General features: G+C 53.7%; 1 protein-coding gene and 1 long non-coding RNA gene across 7 annotated transcripts in view; one reads left to right on the forward strand and one right to left on the reverse strand.

The window, feature by feature from the left end:
• Nucleotides 1-17,931, reverse strand: part of ARHGAP22 (Rho GTPase activating protein 22) — a 157,570-nt gene that overhangs the window by 96,273 nt on the left and 43,366 nt on the right. For 5 of the 6 annotated variants that reach the window (XR_012905519.1, XM_075934645.1, XM_006118141.4 and 2 more), the window contains exon 2: nt 9,506-9,705. Coding sequence is in view for 5 of the 6 variants with exons in the window: in XM_006118141.4 (XP_006118203.2) it covers nt 9,506-9,705 (200 nt within the window). In the remaining variant the exon portion in view is untranslated. Of the gene's footprint in view, nt 1-9,505; nt 9,706-15,990; nt 16,544-17,931 lie in introns of those variants that run through there. The other variant, XM_075934644.1, reaches the window with a different exon arrangement.
• Nucleotides 211-17,832, forward strand: LOC142830355 (uncharacterized). The gene is made up of 4 exons (XR_012905521.1): nt 211-343; nt 2,979-3,148; nt 14,822-14,987; nt 17,158-17,832. It is a non-coding gene; the product is annotated as an uncharacterized LOC142830355 (long non-coding RNA).

The raw sequence follows: 17,931 nt of genomic DNA on the forward strand, positions 1-17,931 counted from the left end.
AGAATAGTCAACTAACCAATAAGAATTTATGAAGTTAATCGACTAGTCAATTAACCGATATTTAACATCCCTCAGCTGAACCCCACGGAATTCCCAAATCAAGATGTTTTTGTTTCCATTTTCACTGAAAATTCCAACTTATCTGTGAACATTCTGATTAAAACAAGTTTCCCCTCATTGTCTTTAAATGTTTGCCACGGCAAAGAGCCCCTGCCGAGGGAGAAACCATGGAGACACGCAGAGAGGAGGAGGAGGAGGGCAGAAGACAGAGAACAGGCACGTGTGGAAGGAAGAGAAATGCAGGGCGTTGAGAAAACGGAGCCATGCTGAATGGCAGCAGGAGGTAATGAGTCACTTGGATGGCCGACACACTGTTTTACCCCGGATCTTTGTCCTGGCTTCCCGCTGGTGTCGGCAGGAGACAGCCGATGGATTGTGGGTGAGGTGTTTAGTTCACACCCCAACCCACACGGCACAAGCTTGAAATCTGACTGCAGACTGCCTTGCGTGTAGTGAGAGGTGGGAGGAAGAGCTGCAGTCTGCCAGCCATGTCTCTCTCTGCGAAGGGCTTTTAGGGATAAATATTCACAGCCACCTGCAGCACATGCTCCGCCATCTGCACACTGCCCGAGTGAACTGGGGAGCGCTGCTTTCTCACGACGGCTCCGCAAGGCAATAAGAGGCGTCTCTGGTGCACAACAGGGGCTGGCTTGCGACCGTCCGATCTTTCTGGCATTTCGCAAAACACCCTGTCAATAAACTAGCAGAAAGCAGGGCCGGCAGGAAGACTCCTAGAAGCAGGCAGGGCGTATTGATGCTGACAGCTGCTCTCTCTGGGAGGGGAACATTACTGAATTTAGGCTGAGTGATGGGACTGGTCCATCCGTCAATCGGGCTGCATTAGCAGCCTTGCCCAGGGGCTGAATTAACAATGATTTAAATTCAATTTCAATAGCACGGAGTCCAATGCTACATACCAAAGCAGGGTCAACGCCAGCAGGTTCCCCAAACCAAAACCGCACCAAATCCTGGCTAAACCCGTCTTCCTGCGCCTCGGCCCCCATCTCGGGGTGGGGGGTTAGCTACAGGGCACGTTTCTGAAGGCAGAGCTGAGTCTATGGCCCGTCCGGGGTGCACGCCTCGGAAACGTAGCCGGCATGCCAGGGTGGTTGCTGTGGCCGTCTCAGACAGACGGCTCAGCTTTAATCCCGGAGCTAGTTGGGGGGTGGCTACGTTGACCTGAACACCCACACCTGGCCTGTGCCAGCCAACGGGGGTTGCAGGGGCGGCCGACAGCCAAGGAGGTCAATAGAATTGCCGGGTCCCTGGCCGAGGTAGGGAGGGGCTCTGGGCTCCCAGGAGGGGCGGAGCCAGGGGCAGAAGGGGCGGGGCAGAAGCAGCCAGCCCTTGGCACTGCCCAGACGGACCCACAGCCCAGCCTGCCTTTGGCTCCAGGGCTCTGGCTTGGATTTCAAGGGTCCAGCCATTTAATGGCCAGAGCCTTGGGCCCTTTTGAATCCCCAGGCAACTCCCTTCCCCTCCCTCCCGCCCCCCTCGGCAGCAGGCCCTGGCCCTGGCTCTGGCTGCAGACGCAGCTCTGGGGCTGCACAAAGGGCGAGGATCCCGGAACGGCGACCCCACCGTTTGACACACCCACCGCACAAACCCATGGGCCAGCAGGACCTCCGGCGGAAGGGGCGGGGGTGAGAGCGACTCTACTGGGAACTTTGCATGGCCTGGGGTCCCTGCCCCTGACTTCTGGCCCAGGGAAGGGACCTGGAGCAGAGGGGAGGATGCCGGGGGCTAGTCTGGGGCGGAGGGTTAGAAGTCACATAACAGGGCTGGCGGCCCCAGGCCCGGCTGCTCGCCTGTTCCCCGGCTGGCACAAGCCCTTTGAACAGAACAGCGGAAAGAGCTCGCACGGTTCTGGCTCCCAGGCAACACGCTACGGGGTGAGGTCTGGCTTGGCTTTTCGCTCTCAGTTCTATTAGAAAGGAGACTGGGAGAGGGCTGTCCGGAGCGGGTCCCAGCTGTGAATGCCGGTCTCGGGGCAGCCTGGCAGCAAACAGGGCAGACACGCCAAGCTGATAGTGTGTTCCTTGATTTCCATGGGGGAGTCAAGAGGGCACCGGCTGATAGGGTATTTAGTTACCGGGGTACACACAGTGGAAAAGTTTGCTTCCACATTCCAACAGCACCCTGGTAAATGAACAGTGCCAAGTAACAGCCCACTAGTTGCCATGAAGTTTCAACACCCAGTGCACTTAATCACTAGGATCCAAACGAACACACTAGTGAACTGGCACGAAGAGGCACAGAGACCCGGCCCGCCAGCCTCACCACCGGGGGCTCGAAACGTTCTAGGTGCCCCTGACAAAAATCAGAACCAGCTGGGCCAATGCACGGCCGAAAAGGTGCTTGAATGAAAGCAACAGCTGCCAGGGAGGCCAATGGGATGTTAGGAGACCCTCCGGCCCTGGCGCTTGAAAGGGAGGAGAACTGAATTCGGGTGGGTTTCCTTTTGTAAAATAAAAGTAGCCGATGGTAGAGACAACACCCCTCCGCCTCCCAACGCACTGGGCCACAAACTTCAGGCTCTCTGCTGCTCTGAGTTTGGGTTGACACCCTGGGCAGGTGGCGGGGGCCTGTCAGTGATGGTTAGCACCCCTCATCGACATCCGGGAACGTCAGTCGTTTCCCGCCCGGGCAACTGCTGGTCCCGCTGTACCCCCACGGGCCCTAGTGTAGACACGTCTCCTGTGGCCAGACAGGCTTAGACTGTTGGTGCTGGTAGGAATTGTCGGCAATTCTCATGGCCAGAGTCAAACTGCAAAGACGCTGCTGGGGTGTGCGTGAGGGCGAGGGGGGGCCTGGAACAGCCGCTTTCTAGAGCCGTGTGAGCTGCCAGCTTTGACTGGCGGATTCCAAGGTCAGCAGAGACAACTGTGATCAGCTAGTCTCACCCCTGTGTAACACAGGCCAGAGAATTCCACGTTGCCTGCTTGGTACATTTCTGTGGTCGGGACGTCAAGCTGATCGTGAACGCAAGGCATCCCAGGGCAAAACAATACCTGCAGCCACTCCTGGGCTCTGGCCCCGAGAAGGAAACAACTCGCTGCTGGAGTCCACACGGCCGCCACTGTCAGAGGTATGGAGATTTAAAGGCACAGTGACTTTTTTTTTTTTTTTTTTTTTTGCGCTCAACCAATTTTTTCCCCGCTATGTTCGGGATTTTTTGTGAAAGTATCTGGCAACACTAGGCACAGGCAAGTAGATTTTGTGTGCTCCGGCCCCGTGGCGGGATAATGGGGGGCTAGCTTGCCGGCTGGGTTCCCCAATGCTGGAGGGGGCCCTGAGCCTCAGGGGCTGGATCCAGGTAAGCCAGGGGCCGGATACGGTAAGCCTGTGGTTCCCCACCCGTGCTGTAGCAGCTCAAAAGAGCGAAGCCTCCTTATCTACTGCTGTACATAACTCATATCCTCTGCTAATCGGGGCTGGGGGAACTTTCAGACGCAGTGTCCAGTGGATTACAAGAGCTACAACAGTAGGAGCAATAGTCTCTCCATACAGTGTCCAATCAATCAATTGCACGGCTGGGTTCTGGGTTATTTTTAGAGGGTTGCCCGCTGTCGGCGGAAGCAGAGAGAGCAGACGATTCTGAGAAGCAGCTGGCTGTCCTCGCAGTGGTTTGTGGCAGGATAAAGCTCCCCCTGTGCTCTGTATAATGTACGATGCTGCCCTTTGCCAACACGCGGCCGCTAAGTGCCGTGCAGGCTGTTAAGGCCAATCGGGCCACGCTGTGCGGCTGCTGCTGCCGACACAGGAAAATGGAGGTATGCAAATACTCTTCCAGCTCAGCACAAGGAGCCAGGCAGAGAAGCAGGCCAGCCCCTTAGGAACGGTGCTGCAATGCCCGAGTGTTGCCAGGTGTCATCCAGCAGCTGACTAATCCCCATTATCTCTGTGGGGTAGCTCCCGAGGAATCGAGAATCAAACAAATCAATACAAGCATTTTGCAAATGCTGGATAGCGGGCTGGAATTGCTGCTTATTATTCTCAGTACAATGGCCCCAGGGTTCCTCTGGGTTCCTGTTTCTTGTTGTTGCAGCCTCCGGTTGTTGTCGCTTTTGTTACATGTGTGCATCACACCTACCACCATGGGCTTCCATCCCCGATTGGGCCTCCAAGCAGTATAAATAATGAAGGTGACTGTATTGGACTGGGTTATCTGTCAAACGACACATGGAAGGAGGATGCAATCTAGAGAGGAGGCAGAGATCCACGTGGGAAGTTGTTTTTTGAAAAAGGAATGAGCAACAGTTAAAAACCCCCAAGAGTTCAGCATAAAATAAATAAAACCCCATAAAGCCACAAGCACACTAGGAATGAGGGTGGCCGATGCTACCACACACACTGAAAGCATCTGGAAGATAGAAAATGTGGACACAAAGGAAAACTCGGAGCCAGAAATCAGGTGCAACAAAGCAATCACAAGGACAAGAGAAAAAAAATCAGACCCCCCCCCCCCAACACTGAAGCCATCTGCTCCCAAATACAAAGGAACAGAGCCAAAATCCCAGCACATTTTGGGTGCTTGAGATCCTTACTAATTTTCAACATAAATGTTCAATACACAGGGCACATCTACAGAGCAGGGCTGAAGTCGAATGAAGCTATGCAACTGGAGCTACGTCAGTTACGTTGCTGAAGTCGAAATAGCTTAACTTGGCTTTTGGTGCCGTCCACACAGCAGGACGTCCGAGGTAGAGCACTCCTCCTCCGACTGCCCTTACTCCTCGTGCCATGAGAAGTCCTCCAGCTCAACAGTATTTTGAAATAACGGCTTGCTGTGCTGACGCGCTCTCTGTTATTTCGGAATAACATTAGTTATTCCGGACCAATGCTGCTGTGTAGACATACCCAAAGAGAACAACACATTGGCTAGACCCACTGCAGGTAAAACCCCCTTTGAGCACACGGAAGCACTGGTTACCCGAACGGCAACGTTCAAGAAAGGCGGTGCCTATCAAAAGTTCACTCTCGCTTAGATTGGGGAGTTTTGTTTGATTTAAAATCAAATGCTGCCCCTCTTCTGGAAAGCGCCCCGCTTTCATCTTTAGGAGGGCCTTGGATCAGCCCCTCACTGAACTGAATGCAAGTTCAGCAGACTTTGCGGACTATTGAGCATCTCCTCAGCAGCACAGGGCACCACGCGCTCAGGGCTCCGTCTGTATCTTCCAAGCGGGCAGCCCAGCTTAGCTAAACGAACCTAACATGCCCCCGATCCCCGGCACAATGCATCTGGCCACCACACGGATGATGTGCATGATCCTGAGCTTTCTTGGAACTGCCCTGGACCATGGGCCAAGCTCCCACCAGAACTAAGGACCATCACGAGCTTCCCCATCCTTTTCAGCAAGTACCAGAGGCAGATCTTCCATCTGCCTTCTCCGATATAAACCCAGAGCCGACCGACCCGTAAACAACCACAATACAGAGCCCTACCAAAACAAAGCATCGCCCTGTGCACCCCGTTCTCCCCTGCGCAGGAGGAGGGGAGAGAAATCAAACCACACAGGACAGATGGGAGTCGCATTGGAGGCGCAGTGATGAGACTCTCTAGTAGAGCATAGGGCTCAGATTTCCCCGACACGAGGGCGCACAAGCACGCCTGAATAGAAACACACCTAGAAATGAAGCAAGCGTGTTGTCTAGCCTGTGGCAGAAAAGAGGCTAATGAGAGAGAGATCCTGCACTTCTAAATACTCCAGAGTAGTGCAGATGTTCTGGTAACATGGGGGTCTAGACACAAAAGAGGAAACTGTGTAGATACAACTCTGACATCTGGGAAGCTTTGGACATGTGCTTCTTCCCTCCGTCCCTATCATGAACGGCAGCAGATCTAGAAGGGGGGGCACATTTTGATTTTGCATTTTGGCCAATAAATGAACGGCCTAAATTGCCAACATATGGACAGGCGCGCTAGCCAGAGACATTTTGCGTTTCTGCGTGGGAGCATCACGCAGCCGGCTGTCTGCGTTTGGAAGGGGAGTTACTGGCAAAGCATGGTAGTTAACGAGCTGAAGCCGGAGTCCTTTCTGGCTGCAAAGTGATCCGTTCCACACCCATACCTCTGTTCCTTGCCTGAGAAGGGCCTCTCCCTGCCCTTCAGTCCTTCCTCACCCTGGTGGTCCCAGCCAGCAACTGGCCTGCTCCGGCCCTGCAGCGCCTTTTAAGTGAGCCTGCTGCGCTCTGATAGGCTGTCGGGAAGCAACCCCTCTATGCAGGCCTGGAGGACCCACCTTCACTGCTTCTGCTCTGGCGCAGGCTGTGGTAGGCCCAGAAGGCCTCCAACCCATCCTACTACGCCCTGCGTCACAATCGTAAAATGTGCTTCGCCGGCCACACACACCGCAAGGCGGACACGGAAATCACAAGCTGCTCTGAGTACGTATCGTCAGCCACCCCGACAGAATCGACCCAGTGTTCCAGCAGGAGACAGGTGTGAAGTTGAGCATGGTCCCAATATGTCCCTTGGAAAGCTGCACCGTGACTACTTCTCTACGGCTCTGTACCCCAGCAAGTCAAGCCCCAAAGTCGTTCAGCAAATATCACATTCAAACTTCCCGAGCGCTGGTTTGCAGTACCAGAGCGCCTTGGAGAGCCGTCTCCGGCACACATCTGGGCACACATCTGGGCTACGTTTAAAGTTTTCCGTTAAAAGCATTTTTGGAACAGAGCGTCTAGATTGGCACGGACGCTTTTCCACAAAAGCACTTTTTGCAGAAAAGCGTCCGTGGCCAATCTAGACGCGCTTTTTCGCAAAAAAGCCTCAATCGCCATTTTCGCGATCGGAGCTTTTTTGCAGAAAACAAATCTCAGCTGTCTACACTGGTCCTTTTGCGCAAAAGGGACTTTTGCCCGAATGGGAGCAGCACAGTATTTCTGCAAAAAGCACTGATTTCTTACAGTAGGAAGTCAGTGCTTTTGTGGAAATTCAAGCGGCCAGTGTAGACAGCTGGCTATTTTTTCTGGAAATGCGGCTGATTTTCCAGAAAAACTGGCCAGTCTAGACACAGCCCTGCTGTTCTGCAAAGGAACTCGGTCATCTGAGCGTCACTCTCCTGATTAATTGAACCTGCTTCAGTTAGCTGTATTAAGTCAGTCTTTCTGCCCATTCCCCCACATAACCACCAGCCGGTTTGCTTCTTCGAAGTTCCTTCACATTCACCATCTCCTCCCTGACATTCCTTCGTCCTTGCCTCTGACCACCTCCCCCTACACATCCACTCCCACTAGCTACCTCTGCTGTCTCAGGCCTGCCCTTCCACTCCTCCCACGTTCGTTTCAGGATAACGCTTAATTAAGTTGGGTTGTTTGGACAGGTTCCTGTCTCTGTTAATCACTAGCCTTGCAAGCTCGCTTTATGCCTCTGCAGGCACCAGTTGCTCCTGCAAAGTAAGGCAGGGAAAAAATGCATCATTTACTAACACACACCACTTGGCCAGCACCGACACTACACGAAGAAATCAGGCTGAGATTCGGATGCTTCCAAATCTTATTTGGGTGCCAGAACTGTCCTTAGCAGGACTTGCTTACTGTCCTTAGCAGGATGCTGTGACAGGGAGGACCAGGCTCTGAGCCCAGAAAGAGCCATAGATAAGTCCTCCAGGAGGCTAGAGAGGCTCAGGAGGAACTGGCCAATCAGGGGCCAGAGAGGCCTACAAAAGGAGCGGCAAAGCTCAGCAGCACACAGTGTGAGACAGATGGAGCCATACATGGAGCTTTCTCAATGAAACCAGCTCCTCAATCTGGAATTCACTCCCACAAGAGAGGAAGCTGGGCAACAACAGGAAGTCTGGTGCAGTGGTTAGGGAGTTAATTTGGGATTTGGGAGACCAAAGTTCAACTTCTTGCTCTGCCACAGACTCCCTGTGTGACCTTAGTCAAGTCACTTCATCTCGCTGAGCTTCAGGTCCCCAGCTTCACAGGGGGCTAATACTTTTGCTCTGCCTTGTCTTACTGAGCAGGGGGCACTGCAATTCTATAGGTCAAGGGCATAAGTATATGCCTCCTAGATAGATAGATGAACTCCGGCCATTTCCAAACACAATGCAAACCCAGCTTCTCTGAGCTGCGTTCCTGCAAGAAGTAGACAAAAGGGACAAATCTAGCCCAGCCTGACTGGTGGAAAGGGAGAACATCAATCTTTATCTTTGTAGTCACTTGTTAATCTTGGAAGATGCTCCTACAAGAGCCCAGGGAAAGAAGTCCACACAGGAAAAAAAAGCTAGGGAAGAGCTAGGGAATAAAAAATAAGGGTAGAAATAACACAACCGAAATGTCATTAGTTTTGTCCATAATCTCTAAATCAAGGCTTTCACGAGGCGGCAGCAGCTGTTAACAGCCCCATCAGGCCCAGATGTTTAAAGGAACCCCTTCACAATTACAACTTGTACCAGGAGCCCTTTTGTTAAAGAGAATTCAGACGAGGCAGGGAGATTTACTGTGGTTTCGGAACGGCGATCAATGTGCATTTGTACTGAAAGCAGACAGCTCAGAGCAGTCACACTAGCTAACAATGCACTAGCTGCAGGGTATAAACTAAAGATTTACCTGGGAACTAAAACCTAACTGGTATGGTAGCGGGGCTGCTCCGTTGCCAGGCGTCTGGGAACAGTTAGTTGGCCAAGTGAGAAAGCCAAGGGGGATAGAGTAGGTCTGTCTGATCTGCAGCCCGGTCCTCTTACCCCCATGGCTCTTTGTGGCACTTGTGAGCCGTGTGCGGCGTGCTGTTATGGTCCCCTGAGTCCCATCCCAGCACCTCCTCCTGAAGGCAGTGCTGCCTGTCTGCGTCTACGTCTGAGGGAGATACAAGGGGCGCAGTTTAGATTTCTAACAGCCCCAAGCCTGGAGTAGTCAAAGGAAATACCGTCACATGCGCTAGAGAATTAACCTGTGAGACTCACTGCCGCAGGAAGTTCCGAGGCCAAGAAATTAGCAAAACGCAAGATGTGATTGGCCCTGCACATGGATACCCAGACTATCCAGCGTTATACTCACGGCACGTAATGTTGGAGGAGATATTAAATCTCACGCCTCAGGACTTAAGCCAGCTATTAAGAGAGCAGGGTGACCCTGGGTTTGGGAGCCGATCATCTCACAATTGATCCTGCAGGGTTTCTTGCGCCTTCCTCTGAAGCAGCCAGTGGTGGACACTACCAGAGACACGATCCTGGACCAGCAAGGCCTCAGGTCTGATTGCCACTGGCTGTCCCTATGTTCCGGGTCAGACCCATTGGGCCAGTCTCCTCTATCGGCTCCCGACCTCATCCCTTCATGGGCTGTCTCTCTCCAGCTGGAAGTCCAATCTGTCTGTTCCTCGGTGCCACTTCATAGTAGCCCCCCTCCTCCCTCCCATCTTCCAGCAATCAGAAAGACAGGTCTCAAAACGGAAGCCCGGTCCCCCCCGCAGCTCTGTTACCGCCCTGCAGCGCAGTCTTACCTGCGGCTTGGTTTCCTCCTCGTCCTTATAGTAGAAGAGCTGGTCCCCCCGCAGCACAAACCAGCGCTGCTGCCAGTTCTTCATGATGCTCCGCTGCTTCTTCAGCCAGCCGGACTTCAGCACTCGGTCCTGCGGGCTCGGGGACGCCGGCCGGGGGGCCGGCCCGGTGTGCTCGCCCATCACCAAGCTCTTCGACCGGGCTGAAACACAAGCAACAAACTGCCTGAAACCCAAGCGCCAAGCAGGGGAGGAGACACCATTTTGAGTCTATCTGTCCAGCTTCTCACGCCTGGCTTCTGGATGCCCCTCCCGCCCCCTCCATGCCCCATCCTCCTAGCAGGGTTGCCTCTCCTCACAGCCCACTTTGCCCTGAAGGAACACTTGCCTCTCAGGCCATACTGAGTCGATACTGTTCAGACACGCCCCTGTTACTGGCTCTCATGGAATTGCTCGGGCTAGGGACTGTCCAGGCCTAGCTAACACCCCCGCCTCCAAGCACAGCTTGTATTATTTCTTATGGAAACAGGCCACTTCCCTTCTTAGTGAAATGGGAGCCCTGGGGGTCTTGGGGGGCTTAGTGAAGGTGTGTAAAATGCTTGCAGGGGGTGGAGGCAGAGAGGCAACGGAAGTAGAACAGAGCAGAATTCAAAGAGAAATCAAGGCTGCATCTCAGGAAAACTTCTGGACAGGGAGGCCTAGCGGAACGGAACAGGGCCGTCAAAACGAGGCGAGACGGGCCCCGGTGTCTGACTAGCATTGGGCCTAATGTCTGTCTGGTTAGGAAATGCACGGAGCAGCCTCATCTGTAAGAGAGCACAGATGTTTAGGTGAGACGTGTAAAAGGCACTACCAATGTATTGGTAAGTACTGGGAATCGCAAGTCAGGCTGTAGGGACTAAAGCAATTGCCATCGAGATCAGGAAGGAGGCGTTTTCACCTTTCGCTGGAGCAGTGGTATTGGCTGCAGGAGAAAGCAAGATCCCAGAACTGATCAGTCTAATCTGTCAGCCCCTGTTTTCTGCATGGTGGCGTGTTTGTCTGTGTGGAGGAGTGAGGGAAACCCAGCGTGTAAGGGGGGATGTAACCAAATCAGAGAGCTTCCTCGGGATGACTCAGAGAATCCATCCACATGCTCTGGACTAGATCTAAATGCAGTGAGTTCCGCACGTAGCCCCAATTAGTTAGGTTTGGCTCTTGACATTTTCATGAACGATGTAAATGAACTGGCCACATGCCAAGAAAAATCTGAGCGGCAACCGAGAGAGGAAACAGATCAGAATCTGTATGCAAGATGCAGGGGTGGCCGAAATGTCAACCCAGTGCTGTCTGAGTTGCAGACATAGCAGCTGTGCAGTCTGCCGAGCTTGCAGGGGGCCATTGACCCAAGCAGAACATAAGAATGGCCACACTGGGTGAGACCAAAGGTCCATCTAGCCCAGTGTCCTGTCTGCCGACAGTGGCCAATGCCAGATGCCCCAGAGGGAGGGAACACAACAGGTAATCCTCACGTGATCCCTCTCCTGTCATCCATTTCCAGACAAGCAGAAGCTAGAGACATTTCCTGCCCACCCTGGCTAATAGCCATTGATGGACCTAACCTCCATGAATTTCTCTAGCTCTCTTTTGAACCCTGTTCAAGTCCTTGTCTTCACAATATCCTCTGGCAAGGAGTTCCACAGGTTGTGCGCTGCGTGAAGACAAACTTCCTTTTGTTTGCTTTAAACCTGTTCCCTGTTCATTTCATCTGGTGACCCCTAGTTCTTATATTATGGGAGCCAGTAAACAACTTTTCCTTATTCACTTTTTCCACACCAGTCATGATTTTATAAACCCCTATCATCTCCCCCTACTCTCCTCTTTTCTAAGCTGAAGAGTCCAAGTCTTTGTAAGCTCTCTTCATATGGGACCCGTTCCAAACCCCTCATCATTTTTGTTGCCCTTCTCTGAACCTTTCCCAATGCCAATATATCTTTTTTGAGATGAGGCAACCCCGTCGGTAGGCAGTATTCAAGATGTGGGGGTACCATGGTTTTATATAGATGCAATGAGATATTCTCTGTTTTATTCTCTATCCCTTTTTAATGATTCCAAACATCCTGTTTGCTTTTCTGGCTGCCGCTGCACACTGAGTGGATATTTTCAGAGAACTACCCGCAGTGGCTCAAAGATACCACACCCACCGCCACACACCCTTCCATGGATGACCCCAGTGCCCAATTCAGCCTTCCCTGCAACATTTCAGGGGCTCCCCAGTTTGGTTCATCCCAGTCAGCACCCCCGCACACACACTCTAGGTCCTGTGCAATCGATGGGAAGCCATTTAAACTGGGGACGTCGGAATCAATCAAATCAATGCCATTTGATATCAATTAAAAGTCATCTTCTGCAATTTCATAGACAGTTAGCTTGAATCAATACTCATTACAATGGATTGTCATTCCCGGCCTTCAATACAGGCCCTAGTGTGACTGGAGTATTTAGTTTGGTGCATTGTTCGTAAGGTCTTTGTTTAAACTGGGACACATAAGGGAACTGAAAATATTGCTGCTTCTTCATTCAGGAACCTGTCTGGGTGTCGCCTGCCTATGAAAGCCCTAAATAAAGGTTTCACACGAAGTACAAAGCAGGGCCATTGAGGCACATGTGCGGCGGGCGGTGGTGAATGGGGGGAGAAGCAGCAGTTCTGGGGTCACGCCTAAGGCTGATGTTTGTGTCTTCACATGGACCCCTGGGGGAGCTGAGTCTCTCGTGGGAATTCACCAGCCACACCCAGGGCTGAAGTCTGAAAAGGCCCATTGCTTGGCACGTCCATAGCACCTGCCTCCATGCTTGCGGTGCAGACAGCATGTCACCAGCTATCCTGCAGGGACTGGTGTGTCCCAGCATGCACAGTGACACCCTGCCTTTGCTTGCTCTGCCCTTTCATCAAGGCACTCTACAGACACTCAGCACACCTGTGACATCCTTATGACTAGTATCATCGCTGTTGCACACAAGGAGGTGGGGGGCTGCTGCCTACAGCTACAACCAGATACACACATCTAGGAAGACTAATCCAGGAATCCTTACTCCCAATCAATGTTCCCTGTAATTGTTCCATCTAGGTGCTGAATAAATTTTGTTGTTGTGAACCCAGGCATGTGCAGATGCGCACCACATGCAGCCAGCTGTGGGTGCTCTGCTAATCAGCTGGCCTGGGGGCAACTAAATCTCTCCTGGGCAGCCACCCAAACCCTCCGCTTACAGGGAACCCTGCTCCCAATCCCAGGACTGCACTGACGTCAGTGTGGGAGTTTTGCTGGAATAAGTTAGTCAGTGCCTTGGTTTTATATAGATGCAATAAGATATTCTCGGTTTTATTCTCTCTCCCTTTTTAATGATTCCAAACATCCTGTTTGCTTTTTTGACGGCCGCTGCGCACTGAGTGGATGTTTTCAGAGAACTACCCCTAGTGACTTCAAGATCTCTCTCGAGTAGTTGTAGCTAAATTAGTCCCCATCATACTGTATGTCTAGTTGGGATTATTTTTCCACATGTGCATCACTTTATATTTATTGACATTAAAGCAGACCTGCCCCACAGCCGGGCCAGTGTGGACCCAGGTTCACTAGCGATCCAGCCTGTTGGCTCAGTGACAGCACTGAACGATGGACCTGAAAGCCCTACAAGGCTCTTGGGACTGGCAGTGGCACGGGAGCATGGAGGCTTTTGACTCTAGGCCTTCTGAGAGGAGCCCACGAAGAGGAAAGTGAGATGTGACTGAAAGCTGTCACTCTGAACGTCATTCATGTTGGGTCCTGGGCAGAGGGAAGGTCCCTAAACATGGGGGGAGCCCCACCACCCCCCCAAATGCTGGCCCCAACCTTTCTGCTGCTTCTCCCCCCCACCCAAAGACCTTGCTCCCTGCTCTCTCCTTTCTGCTCCCCCCTCCCGCCCATCTTCTGGCCCCCACCTGTTCAAAGACTTTCAGGCTGTGTCTAGACTGCATCCCTTTTCCGTAAAAGGGATGCAAATTAGACACATCGCAATTGCAAATGAAGCGGGGATTTAAATCCCCCCGCTTCATTTGCATAAACAGGGCTGCCGCTTTTTTCCAGCTCGGAGCTTTGCCGGAAAAAAGCACCAGTTTGGACAGGGATTTTTCGGAAAATAAAGCCTTTTCTGAAAGATCCCTTATTCCTCTTTAAAAAAGGAATAAGGGATCTTTCAAAAAAGGCTTTCTTTTCCGAAAGATCCCCGTCTAGACTGGCGCTTTTTTCCAGCAAAGCTCTGAGCCAGAAAAAAGCAGCAGCCACGTTTATGCAAATGAAGCGGGGGCGGGGGGATTTAAATGCCTGTTTCATTTGCAATTGCGATGTGTCTAATTTGCATCCCTTTTACGGAAAAGGGATGCAGTCAAGACACAGCCTCAGTGTCCCAGGCAGAAAGACCAGAATCAAGCCTAGAAGAAGATAGGAGGTGGAAAAACGAGGCCTGTGAGAAGTTTGAGATTTGGAGCATTTTCCCACCGCGAACGGAGACAAAAGTCAAATCTCAAACTTTTGCAGACCAACAAACCATAAAAAGATTGGTTTCGGGGGGAGAAAACTAAAGGAAGACAATTGGTATGGGTCAATCAGCATGGTTTTTTGGTGAATTTTGTTGTAACTTTAGACTGTCATTTTCAACTAAATATAGTTCCTAACCCAAAACTTTTTGTTTTAAAGTCAGAGGTGCTCTAACACATTCAGCAAAGGTTCCCAATGCTTTGTGCTAAGAAATGTGACAGAGTTCCCCTGGCTCCGTGAAGAGTTTCAGTTCGACTAATCAGTATTTTTCATGGGGAGAAAAAAGCCACAGCTAGCTGCAGTCTCAACATAAACCTCTCCTAAAGGTGGAGTGATTCCAATCTGCAAGGCAGACTTGACATTAAACTCCTCGTATGTCCACTTAGCTGCTTCCAGAGCGTGCGAATGCAGGTGCCGTTCTGGGAATCCAATTTAAAAGCAGCCTTGTCTCAACTGAGGCATAAATAATTCTTACCGCATGCATTTAGGAAGCAGGATGTTATCAGTGACTTTCCCAGATCCCACCAACAAAGCATTAAGGGTCTCTTCCTAAAAGGGATTATGAAGCAGCTGTGTATGGGGAAGCAGAGGACCAAGGCGCGGCGTTACTCAGAGTACAGCAGCTTCGGCTGGCTAGACGCGCTGCAGACGCACAAAACGGCAATCAGCTAAATCTGTGCCAGCCTGAACTCGTGTCAGTGGCCTGAGGGTCTGAGTCCATCCCCACCGCCCTGGCACCAGCTGCCTCTTCTCTTTGTACTCTCCGCAGGTGAGCCCACGTGGCAGGGAGGTGTGAGAACAGCCGTGAAAACGATGGTGCTTAGGCTGCTAGGACGCAGGTGGGAGCTGCCAGCTGGTGACCGCTGCGGGGAGGGGAAACCCAATGGGGAAAGGAGTCCTGGCATCCCGAAGCCCCTCTCCATGATGCTTGCAAAGTGAGTTAAGAGCCTCCTACTGCTACCAGGTATCCCTGCCCAGCTCTGTGCTGCCCGGAGGCCCAGTTCCCCTCGACGTGGCTGTTTGTGGTCCCACAGCTCACTTTCTCCAGGAGGAGCCCAGGCTGGGGCTAGGATAGAACAGGTTAACTGGGAGGGGCCGGAGCAGCTCCCTGCCTGGGTCCCACTGCAGGCCGGGGCTGCTCCGGCCGGCCAGACTAGCCCCTCCATGGCAGGCCTGGCCCCCCCAGCTGCAGGATACACGCTTGGCTCCCTGGGGAGCGGGGCCGGCAGGGGTTGGGGGGGCGGCTCCCTGCAGGAGAGGCCGCAGTGCGCGTGAACCACCGAGACTTTCAGCGGTTCCACGGTTACCGTTTTCGGCGGCTTTGCCATCCCGAGGTCGGTTTTCCGTTAGAAGTGGGCTGAGTCCAGGGCCTCCCCCCCCATCAAAAACCTCACTTCCTCCTGCCGCTCACTGACCCTAGGGAGCCGGCAGCCGTTTCTCTGCTGAAAGCAGAGGCCTTTCGCTGGGGTGAGGGGGCCCCACTGGGCCGGCTGAGGGACAAGATACGCCCCCCCCCCGGCATGTCCCCCTCCTGTACCACCTCCCCTCAAGTGAGACGCTGCAACGTGACCTCCCCCCCATCAACAGCCAGGCCCCAGACAGCTGGGGCACCCCCCCACCCCGCCCACCGACCTGCCCAAAGCAAGCATGCTGATGCAGGCACCTCACCAAGCCTTGGCCTGGGCCCCAGCGCACAGGGGGTTAAACCCGGCTCCCCCTCCCTGAATGAGGCACCAGAAGGGGAGGGTGCCTGGAGACACCTTTCAGGGTGGGGCTCGGCTCCAGACTAGGGGCAGCCCCCAGCTATCCAACCCGGGCCCGGCCTCCTCTCAGGAAGTCCGAGATGCTGCACCAGTGCCCTCTCAGAGGCCTGTGTGATGCCCGCTGCCCTGGGGTGAGCCAGGAAGGGGTTAAATCCCCTTCCCGGGGTGCACTCACCTCTCGCGAGCACCCCCGATCTCAGGCTGGGCCTGCTGTCTCGGCAGTGGGGCCATCGGGACTCTGCACGACGGCTGAGTCAGATGCAATCTGGATGTAAAACCAAAACCATGCAAACCCCTTCCAGGGTACGAGTCCAGCAGGGGCCTCTCTCCGCACCGTCTCCTCTCTCCAGTTGTCTCTGGTCCTGCCCTGGAGGCAGCGTCTTCCTCCTCTCCAGGCCTTTCTGGCCCCAGCTCTGCAGCTGGCTCACTAGGCGCCTCCAGCTCCTCTTCATCTCAAAGTCTAGGCCACTTCCTCTGTGGTTGGTGGGGGGACCCCGGCCCACCCGCTGCATGGGGTCCCAGCCCAGAGGCCCTCTAGCTAGCAGCCGTGCCATGTCCTTTTACCTGCGCTGCATTGCAGCTCTAATTCTCTACACCGCTTGCCTGTGGCTCCCTCACATTCTTCACCTTGCCTCAGGGCTTTGCCCTCCTGGAGTCGCAACAGCCTGCCCAGAGCTTCTTTGCATTCCCCTCGGCCTCTGGAGTCAGCCAGGCACACTCCTCCGGCTCTAGGGAGGAACTGATCTCACCTTGGCCCTGCAGCTCTTCTTATACTGGCCTGCTGGCCCCTGATTGGCTACTTCCCACCCAACCTCTCTAGGCAACTTGGAGAACCTCTCTACTGTCCTCTTCTGTGGCGGGGGACCGAGTCCACCCTGCCCCCTGTGACTTCTGAGAAAGTGTCAGGCATGGACACTGGCCTCTGTTTGTCAGAGGCTGGAGAGGGATGGCAGGAGACAAATCGCTTGATCGTTGTCTTCGGTCCACCCCCTCTGGGGCACCTGGTGCTGGCCACTGTTGGTAGACAGGCCACTGGGCTAGATGGACCTTTGGTCTGACCCAGTACGGCCGTTCTTATGTTCTTATGGAGTGTCCCACTTGCGCAAACAGCTGGCCCCTATTTTACAAGGCCGTCCCTTAGGGTGACTGCCGGGCCCTTAATGGGTTAATTACCACTTTAAACACTACACTGAAGCGTAGGATGGATGTGTTATATGCTTAAGCGCAGCAGAAATGTGCACCCGTGAGAGAAATGCCTGCTGGGGTGCGAGAAATGGCATTTCCCCAACACATGGCCCTCACCTCTCACGTGGTTTTCCTGTATTTCCATCCCACGGGGCAGTGCTAGCCAGCACAGTTCACCAGGCCAGTGGCAGGGGGAGAAACCGAAGAGAGAAGCCACAGGACCGAGCGCTGGGCAGGGAGGGAAGAGAAGGAAGGGAAGAGCCACAGGGACGTTCACCCAGACGCACCCCTCTCGGAATCACTGCAGGTGACTATCCCATTGTTCCAGCCTTCTCCCTTCTCTGTAAACCGCCGGCAAGTTCCCGCTTCACAAAAAAGACGCCTGAAGAAAACTCTGGCTGGTCTCCCCTGAAAACTTGCGTCCAGGTGAAAAATCCCCCCCGCCCCCCAGCGAGCCGGAGCTCTGCGGAGCGGTCTCTGGAGACAGACTGACAGACGTCGTCTTCCATCCACCTAGCAGGCCCGTACGCAGGAATTTCACGGGGGGCGTTTTTGTAAACGCCAAGGAAGCGTGCTCCGGCCAGCCGGGAGAAGGCTGGGGCTATTTTCCCAACCCCCCCCCCAGGAGCAAGGCCCCCCCTGGGCGGGGGGAATCCGTCCCAGTCTGCGTTTGGTCCAATGCGCTGCGCCTGCCTTCCCCTGACCGGCCAGAATCAGCCCCACAGGGGACCATGGAGGACCAAGAGGGGGGGGGCTTTTGCACCTTTGCCCCCCGTGTATGGGCCTGCTAGCTACCACCTCCAGGGGGTGGATTAACTACAAAAACTCCCTCCACGCCCCAGCCCATTGCTGCAGGAAGTGGCGACACGTGAGCGTCTGAAGTGTAGATGTAACCCACACCCCCCCCGGGGGTGGTGCTCTGTCCCATGGG

The sequence above is a fragment of the Pelodiscus sinensis genome, chromosome 8 (assembly GCF_049634645.1).
Source record: "Pelodiscus sinensis isolate JC-2024 chromosome 8, ASM4963464v1, whole genome shotgun sequence".
Classification (NCBI taxonomy): Eukaryota; Metazoa; Chordata; order Testudines; family Trionychidae; genus Pelodiscus; species Pelodiscus sinensis.